General features: G+C 41.2%; 1 protein-coding gene across 5 annotated transcripts in view; it reads right to left on the bottom strand.

Annotated features, from left to right (window-relative positions):
* Positions 1-15,925, bottom strand: part of rxraa (retinoid X receptor, alpha a) — a 147,254-nt gene that overhangs the window by 11,301 nt on the left and 120,028 nt on the right. For 3 of the 5 annotated variants that reach the window (XM_027152616.2, XM_027152613.2, XM_027152614.2), the window contains 3 exons: positions 7,709-7,859; positions 7,433-7,612; positions 3,669-3,853 (listed from right to left, as the gene is read on the bottom strand). In XM_027152616.2, coding sequence (XP_027008417.1) covers positions 3,669-3,853; positions 7,433-7,612; positions 7,709-7,859 — 516 coding nt within the window. The remainder of the gene's footprint in view (positions 1-3,668; positions 3,854-7,432; positions 7,613-7,708; positions 7,860-15,925) is intronic. The other 2 variants (XM_027152617.2, XM_027152615.2) reach the window with 1 other exon arrangement.

Consider the following 15,925-nt stretch of genomic DNA (forward strand, 5'->3'; position numbering starts at 1 on the left):
CCAAAGAAAACAGTAAATCGGGATAAAAACATTTCTAAAAACCTTAGAACAATACTGGGAATCAATACACCGATGCTCTAGGCCTCTTTCAGCACTCCAGCCTGAAGTCTGGTTTAAGGCCAAAGCTCCTGCCAATACTTTTTTCCTTCTATGAGCCGTAATCTTCAAATACTCACTCGCTGTTATAAAAAAAACAAGCTCTGGAGGCTGACAATCAAACACAAAATACCAAAAATACCAAACTGTCAGACAGAACGAGCCACAACTCCGCTGTGAAAAAACATCAGGTTGTGAGATCATGGCTGTGGACACGTCTCCTCGAGTTTTTTTTTTTCCAAGTATAAATCATTAGATAATTCATTCACAAAGCAGTAAGAACGATATGAACTGAGCAGCTCCATGAAGAGGAGCTCCATGAAGAATACAGCTCCCTCAGTTCTAGTTAAACACAGCCATGCTTTATGAATGATGCATGGTTGTGTGAGCAGTGTTTACTCTGACCCCGTTTCTCTCACTTTCTCTCACAGAGCAAGGCCGGGCAGATGGGCATACAGCTAAAGACATCGCACCGATTAGCCTGGATGATGTGTCTCAGTCGCGCTAGACTGCTTTAACTGTATTAACCATATAATGGGGGAAAAAACAAAAATCCACCTAATATCTTGCAGCCACTTACAGCTTTATATTGATGTATAAAAGCAAAACGATCATTAAAGCTGAAATCCGTTAACAAAAAAATTAAATAAATAAACAAAACAAATTTAGAGATTTAGGTATACGAGGTATAGAAAAGGAAGACGTTTTTCTTTTTAATTTCTATGGACCGTCTTGTGAGCATGTAAAAGTTTTAAGAAAATTACACACTGCTCCTTTAATCGACGAGTTGACATGATGAAACCATTAATACTAAAAAAGAAATACGTTATACAACCCTGATCATGAGCTGTTACTAGTCAACGAATGTGAAATTACATTGCAGTTGGAGTTCATCGGTCTGCATTTTTATCTCCTTTTTTTTTTTAATTTAAATGCAAGTGCGTCCCAAAAAAAAATCATCCTGAGCATCCGGTTAACCCGATTATGCAGTACTGTGAATAAGTAATAAATGTTTTGTATTTTAACAGACTGAAAAAACGAAATGTCGCACAACAATCCGATCCTGAGAGAAAGACTGAGCCGAACAGGGACTAGAATGACGTAAGCATAGAACACACTGAAATTTCTTCCTTGTCTGAATGGAGGCATGTTACTAACGCATGTTTAACTCCTGATCTAGGTCACCATGAGCTAAACTCAGTTCATTCAGCTCAGCCCAACCTCAGTGATTAGGTGCTTTTGCAGAGGAGGCCTTGTGATTAATTAGTGCACAGGACAGTAGCTCCTAAAAGGGCTCACAAGTGAGGAAGAGTCCAAACAATTGAGGTAGGAAGAATGAGTCAATGTTTTATTTGAAACTGTCTGTCAAGAGAACGGATACCACATGGGAATAGACAATCCAGCTCATCTAAAATAGCTCATGATGTCGTGGTTCGTTGTTTTCTGACATTCTTCTATTTTACGATCCTTCATCTCTACCAGAGATAAACAAATCCGTCGCATAAAAGAGCCAAATATGACTCCATGCTGCAGCTCTATTTCTAGTGAGAGTGTGTCTTCACCAACGAGACTGTGATGGAGTGCTTTCTAGTGTCGGCTTCCCCAGAGGCAGTTCACCTCGCTCCGAATCTCCCCGATGTCACACGCTATTGCTCATGCATTCTCATACTCCAAAAATAAACCCCATTTACTCACATAACCACTGCCTTCGCTTTCAGGACAATCCCTAAAGAGGCACACAGACTCTCTCACTAAGCGCTGCTGTCTACATCATCTCGGAAAAAAAACCACCCGTTTTTTGTGCATATCTGTATGAAAGAAGGCAGAAAAATGTTGATTCTGAGCAGATTCTGAAATCTTCGATATGTTGACTCTTGGAGATCATCATCATCATCAACATGTTTTCGATGTCACATTATAGCTACCAAACTCACCAGCAGTTGCTCAGCTTCGAATCAGGATACATTACAGCCTTTTGGTGATTATTTTCAAAAACGGCGCTTCCTGAGGAGTTCATTCATTCATTCATTCATTCATTCTCTACCGCTTATCCGAACTTCTCGGGTCACGGGGAGCCTGTGCCTATCTCAGGCGTCATCGGGCATCGAGGCAGGATACACCCTGGACGGAGTGCCAACTCATCGCAGGGCACACACACACACTCTCATTCACTCACACACTACGGACAATTTTCCAGAGATGCCAATCAACCTACCATGCATGTCTTTGGACCGGGGGAGGAAACCGGAGTACCCGGAGGAAACCCCCGAGGCACGGGGAGAACATGCAAACTCCACACACACAAGGCGGAGGTGGGAATCTAACCCCCAACCCTGGAGGTGTGAGGCGAACGTGCTAACCACTAAGCCACCTTGCACCCTAATTCTGTTCAGTTATTTGAAAATAAAATGACCGAATTAATACATTATAACACATGAATCCAGTGCACAAACCCTCTAATGTCACAGTGCAGCTGTTGCAAATCGATAAAATAAGGTAACCAGCACCCTGTGGAGCTCATGTAACAAGTAACTCCAAAGGAAGAGCAGATATTCAATATTATAAGATTTACCTAAATGAAGGAACGTCTAGGAGAAACAATAAATCTGGGTGACAGCTGGATATTACCAGAACAGCATCCAGATCTGTGATTTATACTGCGGTTACTTGAGAACGCTCAGACCTCAATTTAAGGTTTCTCCAAAGTACGACATGCTGATCAACAGGATAAACTCAATTACTCACACAGAAAAAAGAAAAGAGGTCATAACCAGGCTCCATAGATTGAGCTAAGCGAGTGGGAGTCAAGAATGGGAAGATGAGATATTACAAATATCCCTTTACACTTTCCCACTATATCTGAATATTTTTTCAGGCGTGTGGCGCCTTGAAGAACCACAAACTGTACACTAACGTGTCTGGTTGCTCAACATCTCTATTTGTCATCTGTGGGATAAAGATATTTTAGTTAGTGTAGTTATTTAGTTCAACCGTGTCTCCATTTAAGTCTAGTACAGAATCACTCTAACGATATTATCCCAGCCTCATCATCCTTTCACCTGCTCAACCGGTATTAACGTCATAACTCAGTAACCGTGTATTTTTTTCATAAAGTGAATATATTTACTGTTATCTAAATGTTTTGTCTGTCTTTTATTAACCTGGGAAATTTCTAAAGCATTCATGGGTGTGACAAAATAAAAACATGACATTTACAGACAAAATATTCAGACTAAAGTAAACTTACACCAGAATCAAGACAAAACAAAGCTGAAGCTGAAGTAGTTTTTTCCGAAGTGGTGAAATCATGTAATGTCAGTAGACAAAATATACACATTTACCCTTTGCAATAAATCCAGATCCAGTTTAAATCTGAATTAGAAACGTCTCTGAACCATAGAGAATCTGCCCCGTTCCCTGTTTCCATTTGCATTTATAATAATTTGCGTAATAATCCCCGTATATATTCCCTCAGAAAGACTTTTAATACAAAAGTTTTTATACATTTTGAGGTGGCTTTCAGAGAAGCATGTACTGTATTTGGACCATGGCAACAAAAGCTGCTTACTAACCGAATTGGACGGCATGCCCAAGTTGGTCTCGATGTACGTCTCGGTCTTGGGCTCGACGGCGAGTTCGGCCTCTAGGATCTTCTCCACAGGCATGTCCTCGTTGGCGCTGCTGCTTGATTCAACCTCATTCTCATTTCGATCCTTGGCTCGCTGCCGCTCCTCCTGAACGGCTGTATGCAAAAAAACTGGGTCCACTCAGTATTGCTGATTACATTGTCAACATTAACAATGCAACAATTTCCATATATTGATAATATACATATACAAAACCATAGCAGGACAAGTTTACTTTTTTACCACTACTAAATATGAGAAGCTTTAGGTTAATATGTATAATAAACATGAGGCACGAGGGCTTTTTGTTCCAAACATTTCCCCCCACATAAATGAGTTAAAGCACCAAAACGAAAACATTTGGCTCATTCCACAGTGTGCTTTTACCAACCAAGGACCGACGGCTTGTCCTCGTTTTCTACTGCTACTCAGTACTAGGGTTGCAAAATTCTGGGAATTTTCAAGGCTGGAAACTTTCCATGGGAATTAATGGGAATATATGGGAATTAATGGGAATACATGGGAATTAACGGGAATATGTGGAAATAAACTGGGAATTTTTAACAAAATGCAGGATTGCCTAGAACAAGGAACTTCAATGTAGTTAAAAAAATCTTGCCGCATAATTTTGTTTAAAACAACAAGATTTAATGCAATTTAAGTCAAATTTGTACCCTGCATTCCTCAGTCACGTGCACACAGCACACTGCCTTCTGGAGGGCCAATGAGGCCAAACCCCCTGCATGTACTCGTGTTCTTCCATAACATGCACAGTAACACTTTAATTTCGGGTCATTTAACTAGTTAATATTAGCATGAATATTAATAGAATCTTGGCTATTTATTAGTACTTATTAGGCACATATTAATGCCTTATTCTACATTCTTAATTGTACCCAATACCTAAACTTAATAACTACCTTATTAACTCTTAATAAGCAGTAAATTAGGAGTGTTATGACCAAACAAAATGTTTATTTATGTTTGTTTAGATATAGTTTATAAAAATTCCCATAAATTCTGGTAAATTTCCATAAATTCCAGTAAAGTTTCCTATTTGGAATATTTCCAAAATTCCCCAGATTAAGTTCCCATGGAAAGTTTCCAGAAATTTACCGGAAGTTTACCGGAAACTTTCCGCCCCTTTGCGACCCTACTCAGTACTGAGGTTTATTAATTCAGAAGTCAAAGTTCACCTGATAAACTCACATGGAGCAAAGCAAAAGTAAATATGGGAAGTTCTGCCTTTCATTGTTTTGCATCCTTTCCCTTTCGGTGAATTTCGTTTATTTCCCTTATTGCTGTAGTAAGGGGTCAAAATCCAAAAGGATCATTGATGTTGGCACATCTACAAGTCTCTAACAGATCACAGACCCCCTGGCTTGGCTTCACTAGGCTGAAGAATTTTAAGCAGTGAGTAGTGAGTGATATTGTGGACCCTAACTTCTGGTTCACACATTCATACAGTTGTTGGAAACAAACTGAGGGATTAAGGCACAGTGGAGTGCTTTGTTTGTAATGTGGCCACAGAGTTTAGTTTACTGGATTGAGCGTTTCATGAGCTCGAGAGCACCAACAGAAAGTGGTTAGAGAGCTGAGCAGACACTCTGTCTATCTGTGGCCTCGAACGGTTCCGGGAATTTCTTTCTGTTTCAGTAAGTGTGATAGTTTTTTCATTAAAAAAAACCTTCTCCTGACACGGCCCCTGTTCTGCACCATTCTGCACATATGTGGAAACCCACACATATTCTAGGTTTTCTTTTATCCTGCGCTATTTCCTCGCTGCTGAATCACAGTAGTGGCTTGGAGAAGGGGCCCTTGGGGCAGGGGGAAAAAATGGGGCCCCACTTTACAGAAACTGCTGTCTACTTCTGGAGGTCAGCCCAAGGGTAGAATACTTCTCGTGGAGTCAGTGAGAGGTGAGGTGGCCTGAAATCACGTTAGCTTTATTTCCTTCGGAGAAGGAGGAGAACATAAATTCATTTAATCCTGTTTTCCTGCAGTTTTACTCAGCCCTTTTCGGGTTGGCGAGGCCCTGCTCTTCCCTTGCCTTGGGCTATGGGAGGAGGTATTATGGGCTGTTCGAGCAAACCGAACTACAGAACGGGTTCACTCAGGTCAACCAAGGCCCATTGCGCATATGCATTTCTATAACGTCAATTGCTATAGTGCACTTGATGTCTATTCTACTGTAGTGGGATCTAATGTAAGGAAGGTTTCGGTAGATCACTCAAAAGAACACCAAGCTTTACTCTTCCGGCTATGTTCAACGAATCCTAAAACTCGACACACCCTCGGACCCTCTAGTACTCATGTCTCTGCTGGAAAAATCCAGGCTGATACAAATTTACAGAAAGGTTTCACTGGATGTCCGTACTAGGAGACCAGATAAACCAATCCATCCAGCCTGAACCTGCATGATATTCACTGTGAACAGCACTGTTTTGTCAGCAGGATACTTGTATAGACAAAGCTACGAGAGCAGCTTCATTATCCGAACAGAAGAAGAGCTCTTGGATTAAAACATGATACACTCCTGTCAAAAGGCATTACCAAAAAGGAACGAGTAAAGCCTTTGGAAGTAAACCCAGCTCTGACGAAGTCTTCCATGCCGTCCTCTCGGGAAGGAGTGTGACTAACATACTAAGAGTGCTAATGTCTTCCTACATAGGAGTAAATGATATTCCTCTCTTTTTGTGTCTTCTTGTACTCGCCTGACTGCCATCCTATTTGCTCTCTTGCCTTGAATCTGATGTCGATAGGCAAGAAAATAAATGCTGGTTCTGAGATACTGCAATCATGTAGGGTCTTTTTTTTCTTTTTTTTTTTTTAACAAAACACCATTGCTCTTGCCCAAACCAACCTCTTTGTTACCCCCAGCTCGGTTTAAAATTCATTTAGTTTCACAGACAGGGAGTCTGAGATCTTGTAGTATCTTTTTAGAATGAATTAAGTTTCTTCAGCCTACTGTGTACAGTGTTCGGACCTTGTTGAGCGAAATATGCTTAGTTATTCTTTTCTTCCAGGCTACTGGTTACACACTTTTTGGGCCTGAAATTGTTCCACCAAAGGTTTAGTCCACCAAAGGTTGCTTTTTTCAGATGTTGAGGAATCAGGCATATTTATACTGGTGGTGTAATACAATGGCCCTATCTGGATCTGGATCAGGATCTGAATAGTGCTCCAAATATCCGTACCTCAATTTCGATTTAAATGAAGCAAGATGTTTTTTTTTTTTTAAATACAAAACACACTGGAGAACACTGACTGCAATTCATGTGACATCCAGCAGAGGGCACTAAAAAAGGCAGACCGCATTTTTAAGGCAAGGATAACCAACAACCACCACCAGAGTCCACTATGTTTGCTTATCACAGTAACACAAGCCTAATGTATCGTCTCGCTCAGGTATCACACTTGCTAAATCAGAAGGCCGCATGTCTGACGCACTAATTAAGAGTCTGTGCTCGTCAGAGTCCAAGGTCACTGAATGTTTAATCGCTGCCATGCATCAACTTGCACGTTTCCAGTGGATTTCAGCTAGCAGTGAACGCCTGATTTGCTGCAACACATTACACTAAATATAACAGAATCTGTAACCATAGCAATCACTGTGGCATATTGTAGAGTAGGGATATTTAATAGTCTAAACCTTGTATTGGAATATAAAGAGGATGAGTGCTATGCTTCCTCTCTGTAATCTGCTGTACCTTCTCTCTTCATGCCCATTGCCAGGCATTTCTGATAGCGACAGTATTGGCAGCGGTTTCGTTGGCGCTTGTCGATCACACAGTCCTTGTTGTCTCTGCAGGTGTAGGTCAGGTCCTTCCGTACTGTTCTCTTAAAGAACCCCTTGCAGCCTTCGCAGCTGTAGACGCCATAGTGTTTACCTAAGGAGACAAAATATCCGCCAAAACACACAAGATGCAAAATGAAAAAAATGCTCTTGTTGCTATTTAGCAATTTATTAACGTGTTGCTACATACCAGAGGAGCGATCTCCGCAGATTGCGCATATGTGTTTGGTGAGAGACAGAGGGGTCCCCGAGGACTGCGCTGGCACCTTCATCATGCCGTTAATGCCCACCGGCGGCTTGATGTCTTCTGAGCTGCTGACGGAGTTCATAGGCGAGTTCAACTGTAACATATATATGCACAAAAACAACACAAACCTGTTTAGATACGCTCACACAAGCGGTTTTCAAGGGTTCTATAAACAGCCAAGGCTCCTCAAATTTCTTAAGGTGTTATACCTTGATAAAACCTCCTCATTTGGGATATGTGAAGAAAAGAATTCCACTGTGCTGTAATGTATATGTGGTGATAATAAAGGCTTCTATTCCCCCATTCTAGAGAAACCCTTGGAATTCCGGAACAAGCTGAAGACGGTCGCTACCTTCTACGTCCTGCTGAAATCAACTAACAGTGACAAAATCTTGACAATATAACATACACAAGCTAGGACTAAAGCATGGGTGATGATTATGGGTAACATAGAAAAACTATTGCGGACATGTGACATCACCTAGGGCTGAGGGGTAATCTGGGTCAGGGTCCATGCGTGCACAACCGTGACACCTTCCGGCTTGTTAAGGATGTATCGTACAGTATGTAGACACCCGACAAGTAGATTAGGACAATTGCTCATCAGAAGAAATGAAAACAGATTTGTTAATCAAGCACGGACTTAACGACATTGTCATAGTGCCCTATTTAGTCCTCAATATGGCAGGCAAAATGGTGCACGGTGTGATGTCACACATAACTGAAGGACACACAGAATTAGTTGGAGCCACACCTTCATTTAAAAATGATTCTTTATCCCTCTTTCCCAGCCGTTGTTTAAAAAGTCTGGACACTAGTCACATTGCTAGCTAAAATAAACCTGCTTTCTATTCCATCGTAATGAAACAATGCAGCCTGTGAATGTTGGCCTTTGATTGCGTTTTGGAAAGACTCATGGAGATTCTCATGTGATTAAAGCAGATGCGGTTGGGACGAGCCCATGCTTTCAAGCTCATGTGCCTTCTCTGTTCATCTCCCACCATCACCACTATCCACTCACTCTCTCTCTCTCTCTTTCTAGGGAGGCAGTCATTGCAGGATGTGTCCTGAGCCTCATTTATTCTCATTCAACACTGCCAGCGCAAATATTCTATGCCAGGATAGCTGCAATAAAATATTGAACAGGACAGTGGAATAAAGACAGTCTTGTGTTTCTTTTTTTCTTGCGAAAATACACCAGAGCCAAAAAATGTGCTGGGGTGAACTCATCCAGACACAGAGGGAGATTTGTTCATACATGAATATCCTGAAATGAGCCCTACGGCGTTCCGCATGGATTTATACGAGCGCGTGAGGGAGGTCTACCCTACAATCAACAGCAATTCATCATATTCCAATCACTGATCATCACCACCCAAACATTTCTAGCACTCACAGCACATTAATAATGTCTTTCTGTTCTTTCTCTATTCTTTTCTTTTTTTCCTTATCCAACATTTACTTCCAAACAAAAACAGCACTGAACTGTGATCAGTGTTGTAATGTAACGGAGTACAAATACCTCGTTACCGTACTTAAGTAGAAATGTCACGTATCTGTACTTTACTTCGCTATTTAAATTTATGTCAACTTTCACTTTTACGGCACTACATTTCCTAGATAAAATGTATACTTTTACTCCGTTATATTTCCACTAAGCATCTTCGTTACTCGTTACTACAAAATAAAATCAGAAGAACATCATAACGCAGCTCCGCACGCTCTACGGAGAAGCACAGGTACGAGCTGGAGGCATTTATCTATAAAGACGCAAAGACGACAAACAAAAGCAGTGAAATTTCACTATCCTTATGAGCAGAGTTGTAGCACAAACAAAATATTAATGCAAACAATCCAAACAATACTAAATAAAAATAACGTTTATTGATTTGGTCTTTGTCTTGTGAATATTTGTTTATTAATGACTGCATTCATTGGACACACTGTTTGTAGAGAATGCACACATACATGAACTGATTTGATTCAAGACTGGCATCATTACATCATGCATAAAATTTTGGTGTCCACTTTTGCCATTTAATAATATCATAACTTTTGGCTTACTATGTAGTCATATAATATATAATATAAAACTCTTCTTGTTTTAAATTCTCACTGAGGGCTAAAACCCCCTAAAGATGAAACCCTAGAACTGCCCCTGCTCTTATGCCTACCGAAAATCACTGAAATTTTACTTTTTACTTTTACTTCATATACTTAAGTACATTAAAGATCAGAAAATGACTTTTGATACTTAAGTACAGTAAATATCAGATACTTTAAGACTTTTACTTGAGTAATATTCTAAAAGGTGACTTCTACCAAAGTCTTTTTCTAGTACGATACTTGTACTTTTACTCAAGTATTGCTTTCTAGTACTTTATACAACACTGAATGTGATGTGTTCTAAACGCCATCGTGAACACCGACGTCACAAAATCCACAACAGAAAACAAGTAAAATATGTGAGATGCTCTCACTCTGGGGCTTTGGCTGTCTGGCCTGAACAAGCTGACTGATCTGACTTACATATTCACAAAGAGACAAATCCAGAGTGAGCAAGGAAAATGTGTTTAGATGCCTGTACTTGATGGGAACTGGTAATTCACTGAAAGATACAAATCAAGCTTCAGAACGATGTATTACTGAAAGCACTTTATTCATTAGACATTAGCCCTATTCGGACAGGATTAGTTCTACATGGGGACGTGGGGGTAAAGTAATTATTACCAGAGCTTCTCTGTGATTTTAGTCCCGTCCGAATGTGCCATCTCGGTAATCATTACGGACAATGTCAGTAAAGATTACGGTGACTTTTACCTTCTGTAAAAAGGTCCGGAAAAATTACCTCAGGTAATACTGATCCCATCTGAATAGACCCGCTGTAAATATGTACGGTAAAATTCCGTCATTTCCTGTTTAAAAGTAGTTTTTGGCGCGTTTTGCAAGCATGGAGGCGCTTGAAACAGGAAGCAACGTCATACGCACATGACGACAAGGAGGTTACTGTGGTCCGTAAAGCGAGTTCCCCCTCCCACTTCTGCTAGTTTTACTGAGATGTCTTGTCCCGTGCAAATTGGCCAATTAATATTACAGACGTCCTGAGGTAAAATTGCATTACTCCATGTCCCCACGTAAAACTAATCCCGTCCGAACAGGGCTATTGTTTGACATCTCTTGATAAGCATCCATCCATGAATCCATCCATCTAGCCATTTTCTGAACCGCATCGCCCGGAACCTGGAGTCTATCACAGGTCTATCACAGGTCTAACACCGGCCCACCAGCTCTACACACACAACAACAAGGCAGCATGACATACAGTCAGCCCTCTTCCACATACAATTGCTCACAGACATACATATTTGGGGGGTGTTTCTCCAACTGCTCTTCAGGCTCTTGTCCACAGATAGATTTTGTTGATTCAACATTTTACTACTTTTTTCACCAACACTTTGTCTGACCATTCCACAACATGTCAACACAGGGCTCTCAAGTTTTGAAGACAGGCAAGCGTGACATCTCTACAACCCAGACAAGCTGTTTCGTGTGGAGGTTTTGTTCAAACCGACCATCGAAAATACTCTCGCTAATAAATATGTTTTTTTTTCATTGGTTGTTGCGTTAAATCTTACCCAGATAGTGCTATTTTCTGACTGGCTATTGTGTAGCCCCTTTTTTTTTATTGGCTGATAAGTGTCAGGCTCGACTAAGAACTGAGACGTGCTTGATTCCTGCCCGGTTCCATAGAGACGGCGGTGCGGACTGATACATTTTGGGCGCTGCGGCTTATTAAATATATGATAAATAGTCAAAAAGTTTTTCTGTGTGAGAAATACGATGTGTGGCGGGAGAGCCTGACAAAAGACCCAAATGCGTGACACTTGACAGCCCTGTGTCAACATGTCTTTTCTCGCTTGTCCCTAACTTGTTTCCTGAGCCATTGATACGAAGTGCTTCCTGTCAAAAAGTTTGAAAACCTTTGAAAAGTGTTTCTAATTACGAATACATAAAAAAGACATGTACCTAACGGCGCTAACGTGTGAAGGTGCTAACAGCGAGAGGAGAAAGACAGCTTGGGAAAGAAACGACCAGCGTCGCTTCACAGTTAACGCTCGACCTACGTGTTGACGTGAGCGGTAGAGACAGCTGCGTGGCATCTGATGGCCAGAGGACACCCACATATGAGACACGCCACCAAAACATGACAATAAGCAAGATTTACCTCATCACAATAGCTCCAAACAGACAACAATAAAGACATTTAGTGTAGGAAAAGAAACTTAGCAGTCAGTAGATTCGTACACTGCCTGACGCTTTAAGTAAAAAAAAAAAACTGCACAAAATATAATTCAACTGTTTATATTCTTGAACTTCACTTTAACATTATGTCTCAAACTGGTTTATGTAAATGTTCATTATCACTGGTTTCCTACTTCCTGTTATGATGATCCATCATTTTGATTTCAACTCATATTTAACTTCGTTCATTTAGGTCTGCCTTTGGTCTGCTATTTGTGTGTTTCATAATTATTGGCACCCTTCATTAAACCTATTGTATAAAATAAAGCTTATTCATGGTTATTTAACTAATACACTAAACAGTTATTAAAGTTACTAAAGCTACTAAAAATGCTGCGTAAAACGAATGCCTTCGTTTAAAAAAACATACGGCAAGTACACAGACACGAATAGAAAAATAATACAACCAAATTATCATCCTTAATAAATTCTATTGATTGTATATTGTTCTTCCTGTATCCGTAACAATAAACCGCTTGGATAACTTGCACACATCGTTGTACGTCAATGATTTTCCGATATAAATTGTTCGGGTTTTGTTTTCACTTGAGTCCAAAATGAAAGCTTTTCACCACAAACACATACAATCGGGTGTGTTGAGGAAAAAGTCCCTGTAAACACTATAAAACACGTCAGGTTTGTCTCTGATGCTTTGGGGCTGTTTTACAGCTAGTAATTTAGAGACTCTTTGGAAGATCCATAACGACAAAGTACCAGGATATTTTAGTCCGAATATCGGCTTGCCAAAAAGCTTCAGCTATACATCCATCTCTCTATGAGATAATGACTGCAAACATAGAATCAAATCAACACCGGAGTGTCTGTGGGACGCTCTGTAACGATCCTCTCGGTCTCTCGCGGTCTGAACTAAAGAATATAAACGAGTCTAAAATGCTCTGCAGGGAAAAGTAGACTAAAATCCTTCAACAACGTCTCCAAACTTGGTAGACATTTTTCTCTCACCGAGACTCTTTACCAAACCTGAAAGCACAAAATATTACCGTGCGCACGTGTTTTTTATTTGACACGACAGTATTTAACACTGCCAGTCAAAAGCTTGGACACACTCACTCAGAGATGGATTTTCCCTCTTGCGATATATATTTTCCCTCTTTCAGAATAACAATGAATCCATTAGCTCTATGCAATGACTGAAAATAGATCCTAAACCAATCATTCATTCATTCATTCATTCATTTTCTACCGCTTATCCGAACTTCTCGGGTCACGGGGAGCCTGTGCCTATCTCAGGCGTCATCGGGCATCAAGGCAGGATACACAATGGATGGAGTGCCAACCCATCGCAGGGCACACACACTCTCAACAATTTTCTAGAGATGCCAATCAACCTACCATGCATGTCTTTGGACCGGGGGAGGAAACCGGAGTACCCGGAGGAAACCCCCGAGGCACGGGGAGAACATGCAAACTCCACACACACACACACAAGGCAGAGGCGGGAATCGAACCCCCAACCCTAGAGGTATGAGGCGAACGTGCTAACCACTAACCCCCCCCCCCCCCCCCCCCACCAAACCAATCAAAATCTTTTAATTTTACGTTTGTAGAAGTGAAGCTTTGGACACTCTCCACACTCTCGTCACTACACAACGTACCCACAATGTTTTGAAGGGTTATAGTTAGAGGTTGTGGAGCATCAGTCTGATCTAGTGATTTATGTACAGACAATTCTGGAAAAGTCCCAACTCACAATAGTACATAATTCTATGCACACATAACACACTCCTTCTTTAATACCATTACGGAGCGGCTTTTATGGCTGCAAACAGGTGGCGCTGCAATCCTATGCGAATGAACACACACTTGACTAAATAATAGGTACATTGATGCCTACATGCAATCTGTACACACACATGCACAACAGTATGACCTCTATACAAACATCTACAGTGTACAAGTAGACACCCCCCCCCCCCCACACACACACACACACTTTGGAAAGCTGCATAAAAGCCATCACCGGCTGTGCATCTATCATTCACATGGACGTTACAGCTTTATACCAGACTTGGTCTAAATTTGATTTATCTTTTCAGAGGAAGCTGTTAACCTTGAGTAAAATGGAGGCTAGTCAAAGCTATGCTAGTAGCTGGAAGACCAATCTCCTGTGTGCTGCAGCTGGAAGGAAGACATTAGGGGACATCGAGGAAGGAGAGAAAGAGAGTGAGAGAGTGAGAGAGATGTGATAAATTATGAGAGTGCTGCTTTATTTTACACAGCCTGTCAGTGAAAGGAAGTACTTTCGGTTATGATGAGGTTCTGTCTTGTGAAATGTGCTCTATTAAACACACACACAAACATCAAGCAAGATTTTACACACCTGTCCTCTACCTGCGCTTCCGTGCAGATTTCCTCTCTCCGTCCCCGTCCAGATTCTGGACTCGGTCTCTGTTCAGACTATTTTCGGTGCACTTGCAACACTATCTGCTTGGGCTTAGTCTCTGTGATGGGGCAGCAGGATTAAAGGGGCTCACTTCTGTTACTGCAAATAGATTAATCTCCCTCTTTGGCTCATACATGAACATGCACCCTTGTTTCTGGGGGTTGGGTGTCTCTTTACACACACACACACACACACACACACACACACACACACACACACACACACACACACACACACACACACACACACACACACACACACACACACACACACAGAGGCTCTGTGAAAACAGCAATATCTTCAAATCCACTCTACGTCTTAGAGTAATGCCAGAGTAAAGCCATGTTTCCTGTGGGCAGGACTTTACATTTACACTCAATCAACTCCAGCTCATGGCAGTGTATCTATTAATTAGCTGTCCTGCCTCCCGGTGGTCAGGGGTCAGGGGTCACTCTGCAAGCTGCTTAGTAATGACAGCAAGAGCACAGAGTACGACCTCGCAGTACAGCATGACAATGCGTGGAGAGAGAGAGAGAGAGAGAGAGAGAGAGAGAGAGGGATCTTGTAGGTTTGCTAAAGCTAAATATGGCCAGAGTTAAATATGTGACAGTGCTGTGGATGTTACTGTCATGGCAACATATTGAGTTAAAATAAACATGGGAAGAAGCTAGGAAGAAAGGAAGGAACAAAGGAGAGAAGGAAGGAAGGAAGGAAGGACAGAGGAAAGAAAGAAAGAAAGAAAGAAAGAAAGAAAGAAAGAAAGAAAGAAAGAAAGAAAGAAAGAAAGAAAGAAAGACTGATGACAGAAAAGAAAAATGTAAGTTAAAAATAAAAAAGTCAGGAAAATAAAATGTCAAAGAGGAAGGAAAATGAAAGAAAATGAAAAAAGACATTAACTATGGTGCAGTGTTCCAGTCTTTAGAGTCATCTATAGAATTAAAGTTGAAGTAGTTGATTCTGTGATAAAGTCATTGATATTCAGAGAACACTGTCTGTCTGTCTGTCTGTCTGTCTGTCTGTCTGTCTGTCCGTCTGTCTGTCTGTGTGTATGTCTCTCGCTCTCTCTCTTTCTGCTGATAACTTGGTGAAAGTCTCCACTAGTTCACAGCACGTTCATTAGTTCAGTGCTGGAGTTCACTCGAGGCTCCAAATCTCCTGATCTCTATTAAAGCGCGGACTCAGTGCAGTGTCCCTGCAGGAGCGGGGAGTGAGTTTGTATATCATGTTTCATATCCTCACCTGGCATTTTAAATGTCCAGAGCAGAGACACAACATCACGTGTTCCATATGAACCAGGACACACGGATGAAACGTCTGGATGCTGCATCCTGGCAACAATCCTGGGATCTCTAAGCACCTTAGAGAGAGAGAGCTGGGGGTTTTAATGCAGCTTATCCTGTCTTACTGCACTGGAGAACAGACTTCCCTCAAAAGGACACTTCAAAGGCTACGTT

This window comes from Tachysurus fulvidraco, chromosome 21, assembly GCF_022655615.1.
Source record: "Tachysurus fulvidraco isolate hzauxx_2018 chromosome 21, HZAU_PFXX_2.0, whole genome shotgun sequence".
NCBI lineage: Eukaryota > Metazoa > Chordata > Actinopteri > Siluriformes > Bagridae > Tachysurus > Tachysurus fulvidraco.